This window comes from Calidris pugnax, unplaced genomic scaffold, assembly GCF_001431845.1.
Source record: "Calidris pugnax isolate Ruff unplaced genomic scaffold, ASM143184v1 scaffold56, whole genome shotgun sequence".
NCBI lineage: Eukaryota > Metazoa > Chordata > Aves > Charadriiformes > Scolopacidae > Calidris > Calidris pugnax.
In genome coordinates, this window is record NW_015090839.1 from 7979439 (window position 1) to 7986697 (window position 7259).

General features: G+C 44.9%; 1 protein-coding gene across 1 annotated transcript in view; it reads left to right on the forward strand.

Annotated features, from left to right (window-relative positions):
* Window positions 1-286: 286 nt before the first annotated feature.
* The window catches only part of SNX6 (sorting nexin 6), a 32244-nt gene continuing 25271 nt past the window's right edge, over window positions 287-7259 (forward strand). The window contains exons 1-2 of the mRNA XM_014941640.1: window positions 287-507; window positions 6778-7249. Of these exons, the coding sequence (XP_014797126.1) occupies window positions 287-507; window positions 6778-7249 (693 nt within the window). The remainder of the gene's footprint in view (window positions 508-6777; window positions 7250-7259) is intronic.

The following is a 7259-nucleotide window of genomic DNA, read 5'->3' on the forward strand; positions in this document are numbered from 1 at the left end:
CTGGATTTTCACAGCAGGGTGCTTTATTGGAAAGCACCTGTGGCCTCATCTTTGCTGAAGTGGAGTTTGAAATAATCCATTAGTAACACCCCAAGAGGTTTCCTGATTGGCTTAAGCCAATCTAAAAGTGCACTGCTGCTGAGAAGTGGGGCACTACCCTTATATTCTCTCTGTGCTCCTATCGTGCTGGATCCAATGATCCTGCAAGAAACACAGGTAGATTTAGCTGGGACAGCAGAAGGAGCATGGGCACAGGGGCAGGAGTGACTTCCCCTCCAGCAGCAGCATGGCCTTTGATGGATTTAATCCATACTGCGCTCTGTGGGTGTTTCATGTTCAGCATCTCCACATCCAGAGAGACATCTCCATGTCCAGAGTGAAGAACCAGACAGAGCTGGCCTGTCTGGAAGCACGGGCTGCAGCTCAAGTGCTGGTGATCACACTGTGGGAATCAGTTGGTCAGCGCAGCCATTACGGTCACCCTGCACATCCTGGCTGTTTTGCAGCGTGAGCACCATCAGTCAAGGGAAACTGTCTCAGGAGATGTTAACTCAAAAGCAGACAGCTGGAGGCAAAAACGTGGTGGAGCCTGTGGATGCCCTGTGTGGCTGCATCTTAGCCCATGCCTCCTATTGTAACTGGCTATCCAACACAATTTGAAATTAACAAGCATCTGAAAGCTGTTAAATCAGGAAAAGAGAATCTAGAGGGTGATACGTTTGGCCAGCCAATATCTGCGTGGCTGGATTTATTTTTCTTTTCTGACTACTCTTCAGGTCAGTCCTAAGGCCTCTGTCTCTGAAGATACTGTATGGAAAGGTACACATTTGCAGCATAGAATTTTTATTCTATTTTTCAGGGGTGTAAGCAGGCATTTGAGACTGTGAATGAAGCATTGGATGGGTCTTAGGGTGGCTGCTCCCACCCAGCTGTGCTGTAATTTGAGTGTCACAACAGATTCACCTGGAGATGGAAGAGTTTTGAGTCAGACATTATCATGTTTGACGACCTGCCCCTGGCCATTAAATAATGCCTCAGCTGATTGTTGTTTTAATGCTGGTTGATGGCATCTATCAAACTCAGCCTTTTCTCTGGTAAACATATATCAGAAATAACTGCTTGTTTGGTTGTTTTCTTTTCTTGGCTTATCTTTGATCATTTTGAATGAGACCCCTTTTGTCAGAAAGCCTTCAGGATGCTGGTCAGGTAAGGCTCACCTGATATGTGTAGGAAGACAAAAAATAAATACCTGGTTATTGTTTGTGATATTGTGTTACAAGCTTGTGAATGTTGCCTCGAGCAGACCAGGTTAGTGGTTGTCACATTCTCTCATGCTGCAAGTGATGCTCTAATACTACTGGTGTTCATAGGATGTGCTAGGAGACATCTCAGGCGTTCAGGGGAGAGCTCAGAAGAGTGTGTGTCTGCCTGCCAGATGTGGAAGGGGGCAACAATGAAATTCAAGTGAGCAGGAAGCCAGTGAGGAGCACTGAAGACTGAGAGTAAGGAGAGAGACACAATTGGAATGAGCTGGGACTGATTACAGAGAGGACGTGAAGGCTTGGGAGTGCGGGGAGAGGTGTCATTTTGGGATGAGCTGGAGAGGCATGACCAAAGGAAAACAGGGCACAACTCTCTAAGGAAGAGATAGGCTGAAAGGGGAATGAGAGGTTAGGAAGGGAAAATGCTAAATATTAAAATAGAGGGGAAAATAATTGAAAAGCAAACAAAAAAGTATTAGGTGAAAAGGAAATAAGATAATAGGCAAAAGAGAAAGAATAATGACTAGTAGTCCCCAACAATAGGTATCTGCTGAATTAGGCAGAAAGTGTCATTCAGTCTGTTCTGGCAAAATCAGCAGCATTGTGCAGTCCTTCCTGATACCCCTTATTGTGCCAGCAACAAGACATGACAAGAGCTGCTTTGTCTGCCCCGGCTGGTGCTGCCCTGCTGGGGCAGAGCTGGCCTTTGGGGAATGACGTGTATGAGGTCAGTGTTAGCAAATCTGCTTTTTATCCGTCTTGGTCACACTTTGATCAACAAGGCTGTATTTATACCGAGGTTTTTTTCTGAATCTGTTTTACTATTCCCTAGTCCTGATGAGAATCATCAGTGCTAGCCCTGATGAAAGCACTACTGTAAATGGCCTTCTGGTGTTTTTACCTCAGTCGTCAACATTTGATGTGAAAAGAGTAATAAAACTGCTTTGGAGAAGTCTCCCGTAATGTGCCTACCATTGCAGTTACTGATTGATAGAGTTAAGACTCTGCTGTGAGGCTGATATCCCAAAGCACTCCTACTGCCCTCCACAACCCAGGGATTAAACCAGGCAGCTCTAAAATTAAAAACTGGAGAAGCAACGTGGGAAACAAATCTCCCTGGTTTCAGCTGTGATGTCAATAAAAAAGGTTTTTCTGTTATAATAATAAATTTTGTTACAATAATTTATAGAATTTTGTGCCAGTACTTGGTGGGAGTAAAGCCCTTAGTCTGGACCAAGGAGAGGCCAGAAATTCTGGCTTTCTCTTAAAAAAAAGACATACTAAGAATTGGGAAGAGTGATAAAAAAAGGATTCTCTTGGAATATTCTCTGAAGTGCTCCACTTTTCAGTCAGTTTATAAAGGAGAAAAGACCAGAGTTTAGCAAAAGAGATGAGTTGAATGGCTTAAAATCCAGAGTAGGTGGCTGAGATGCTGATCAGTCCGATTTTTATTTATAAACATTTCTATGTATCCCTGTGTACCAGGGAAGGAGAGAGCTGCTTTATAGGCTCTTTCCTAGACAATCCCACAGGAGCTACAGGAGATGCAGTCTCCTTGTGTGCCCATTTGCGATGAAGTATTTGTCTTGAGCAATGATTGCATACAATTTGTTACAGAAATACGATGATTTAGGTTAATAACAGTATGCAATCCAAGGAAGGAAACAAAAAAACCTTCAAAAGATTCAGAGCTAGAATAAGTGATTTTTACCTCTGTTTACTGGATAATATATTCTTCCCCTTACAGCTTCTTGGCATTAATTCATGGCATTGGTGAAAAATAAGCCTTTAGATAGTTCAGCTTTCTGCATCGGCATAGCTGTATACAGGCATTAAGTCATTCATGACAGACAAAGACAGAATGTGTCTATAATGCCACATAAATGAATCTTAAAAAGGCAAAAAGAAAAAAAATCTGATTCTTTCCTATGGAAGAAGTGTGCTGAATTGTATTGCAATGTATATACATACGTATAGTCAGCATCTGGCACAAGGAGGCCAGGATTCTTAAAACTGCAGAGTGAGCCTTTTCAGGGTCCCTGCAGTCTGAATAGAAACCCACACATCCTTATTATTTGCATATGGCCCCATTATGCTTTGGCATTCACAGAAGTCTATTCCACACTGAGAAACAGATATTTCTTTTTCTCATGGCAATTATTGTGCTTCAGAGCGGCTAGAAGTTACTAGGCACTTACTGCACTTCACCTTCTTCTCTAAATTATTATAATTTTTTTCCCTCTCTGCTCTTTTAATCCTACAGCTCACATTCTCTTTGTGTTCTTTAAGGAATATGATCAGTTTGATGACCATTTTTTGCTGTAAAGTGATCTATCTCTGTAATAGGTAAAAAGCCTCTATTGCTAACTGAGCTTTTTAGACTGGTTTTATAGTAAGATTTTGAAGCCTTTTCCTCCTTTAGCCTTAATCTCCTGAAAATACTACACTTAAAAGCTGTAGGTTTTCACAGAAATAAAAGGTAAATATTGATTCATTTTTTTTAAAATGTAATGTTCTGCTCCACCACAAAAAAAGCCTTGCAATACAGCTTTAATGATACGGTTCCTTAATACAGTTTCAGTTAGCAGCAGCAGAGAAAATTTAAATGAAGTGTGTAAGGGAATAAACTATTTTCATCTCAAAGATGAAACGACAGCAGGAATCAATCTGGCACTGGGACACAGAAAAGCTGGTCCTGATGACCACCGTTTGCTTGCAAGATGTTGCATTTCAACTCCCCATGAACAGCACATGACGTGTTTTCAAGGAAACTGAGAGTAATTAGGTTTGGAGAGGGAAGTCGAGAGACTTCTCAAAAGAGAAAAGTGCATGAAGAATAGTTCCTCATACTTCTTTAAAATACGTAACAGCTAATGAAATATCAGAAATACACCACCTGCACGCCATGCATCAAATCCTTGCATTCGTTGACTCACTCCATGATTAATTTGTCATACAGTCCAGGTAGTACTATATGACATGATATCAAGGAGTGGAAAGCCTTTAGATCTCTGCAGTGATTCCCTGATAAAAGCCAAATATTTCTTAAATTGTGAGGCTTCTAGGTTTCCAAGCATATCACACTCAAACACAAAGGAAATGTTACTGGTTGGGAAAACCTCAGCCAGCGAGTGTATCTAAAAATATGTACATAGCACCATCTATTGACATTGCGAGTCTTTGCAGGAGACTGTTTTTAAAAAAAAATAAAATCTGAAGACCTGTGTTTTACAGTAGTGCAGCAGTTTTCCCCGATTGGTGCAGAATCGGTCCCTCTTTCTACGTATCGCTCTCTAATCTCACAATACTGATAAAGCATGCATCAAGAGCTTAGCAGCTAAAAATGAGACAAAATTAAACACAGAGAGACAAGAAAAAAATGAGGAAAATAGGGAGGAAAAATGAGACAAAAAATAAGTAGCTGAGCGAGTCAGAGCGTGTCCTGGAGCAAAAGTGAGATGTTGGCAAAGGGAATAATTTCCCAAGATGTAATTTGAGAGCCCCAAGACTTTCCTTTCTTCTGGCTTCAAACACGTGGATTGTCCCCTGGGCCATCCATCCATCTTATCAGAGTCAGAGCCATTCACCCGCCAAAACAGCTTTCCCTTCCCTCATCCCGCATAATTTCTCTGCTGCTGAGACAGCCAGGTGTGTGGAGAAGGAGGGGAGGAACGCGATGTCACCAAAGGGCTATCAGATTGTCTCAGCTACAACCTGCAATTTCATTCCTGCTGGGTTTAGTTCATTGACCTGGTTTATTATTGTTGTGTAGCCAGAGAGGACGGCGTGCAAACAGCCAAGATGGAAACTCCCTAGGTGGGGTGAGCTCAGCTGTCAAAGGAGAGCAAATGCGATCCTGCAGCCTCCGAGCAGGCTCATCAAAACGAGTCTTGACGGAGGAGCACTGAGAAGAGACTCTGCTCTTCTCCCACCTACCAGCTAGGATGTCCCCACGGCATACATGATCTGTCTCTCAGCCGCTGAAGCAGAAACAGCGTGCAGCCAGCCTTGCTCTGCCAGTGGGGAGGAGCATGGGGACAAAAGTAGGGCAAGACACGGGGCGGCGATGAGTCAATCAGGGCAGGACAAAAGATTAGTACCCTGGATATTATTGCTGATTACCAGTTCTGGTATCTTTTGGTGCAAAGCACCTTTAGAGCCACAGCACTGCTGCTGTTTCGGAATGTGTCCCTCATGAGCCTCCGTGCCATCCAAAACACGACCTAACTGTTCCAGAGCCACACTGAAAAGCCATATAGCCTTAGTTTTGTGTAGACACGCCTGAGATGGTCATATTAGCTGTCCTCTGGAAGAGGGAATTGTCTCTATTACTTGTGAAGCCTTTCCTCAACTCTTTGACTTGGGTTCTTTGGTCCTACAAAAATGTATTAACAATAAATAATAAAATATTTTTTTTAAAAAAGCTCATTCTGTCACTGACTTTAGTTTTTCCAGAAAAATAGGTGTTTGCTAGGTGTAGGAGTAGGGCACTGTGCCAGACTTTGCACAGAATGGGATGCAAATGCATGCAGGTGAATCCCCCAAAATCAATTTCCTGTGTGACTTTGTCCCTTCAGGACAACAAGGCTGGTGTTTAAACAGAGGCCACGTTCTCTTTCTCGGTATTTTGTAAAATATTCTTACTTCTCTTGGTCCGAGTAGTAGGTCACTACTTTGGATAATGTTGCATGTCTCTGGATCAACGCAGAAACAGACTGCATACATGAAAATTGTTTAAAGAACAGCTTTTTAAATTATTTACAAAATGTATATCTAAAGGCCTCTTTCTGCAGCTGTGCTAAGAACAATTTCCAAGAGACAACTTCCATTTCCGAATTCCAAAGCACACTTTTAAGCAGTTCAGGGCCTGGAAAGCTTTCTTTTCACTTATCTTGAGGCTGCCCAAGTAGCGTTTCTCAGGGTGTAGTTTCCTGGTCAGCTTAGTCCCATCTAAACCCATGCTGCGACTGTGGCAAGCGGTGGTCCTGCCCCACTACGGCTTGTAATGATGGGCTCGGCTGGATTATGGAACTGACTCAGATGGAAACGAATCATTTGTTGCAGGATTAATTTGCAGCTGGATCAATGCCCTCATCTGTCTGACTGTAGCCCATGGGAGCGCTAGTGTCCACATTGCCACCATCGCTCAGCAACAGCACACACATCGGCTTATGCTGATCAGAAAACCCCACCCTGAGGCTCCTTCTTGGCTGTTCCAACTCTGATTCACAGAAAAAATGCAGTCTCAGGCATGGACTCCCCACCCTCCACATTTATATTGTTTAATCTGCGGATGCTGTTTTCCACTGTCATTACACAAAGGGGCATTTAACGGCTCCATTTCTTAGTCTGAATGAAAGGCAGTCACCAACCTTAGTCACGTAACTGCCCATAAATCAAAGGCGCATTATGAACCACTTAATTTCTAGCACTGTGTAACTGTATAGCCCGTTTCACACACCCGTTTGTAAAAACGCAGGTGAAGGGCTGGTGGTGCGACGCCCACCCCTCACAGAAACGACGGGAAGAAGCGCAGGACAGCACCGAGGTGGCTGGTTGTGAATAAAGGCCGGGGATGGCGGCAGCTTCCCCACCAGGCACGTTTCCAGAGGTTTTGCAGGCTTGCTCTGAGCAGGCCATGCGCTCCCAGTTTCGTGCGCCGGGCACAAAGCCGCTCTCGCTTCTGCAAACCGCGCACGGCAAACGATCACCGCACTTTGAACGCGGGGGTCCCGCTGCTCGCCGGACCCGCCACTAGGCCCAGCCCACGCCCAGGGAGCAAAGGCGAAAACCGAGGCGGCTGCGACGGCCCGCAGGCTCCCCAGCCGGCGGGGTCCCTCATTTCCCCTCCTCTCCCCGCGCGGCGGAGAGCCCCATCCCGCACCCACCGGGCCCCATCCCGCACCCGCGGGCGAGGCCCCGCGCCCTTCCCCTCAGCGGCCGCCCAGCGCGCGCTGGCGGGGGTGTACGGTTGGGAGGGGGGCGAGGCGCGCGCGG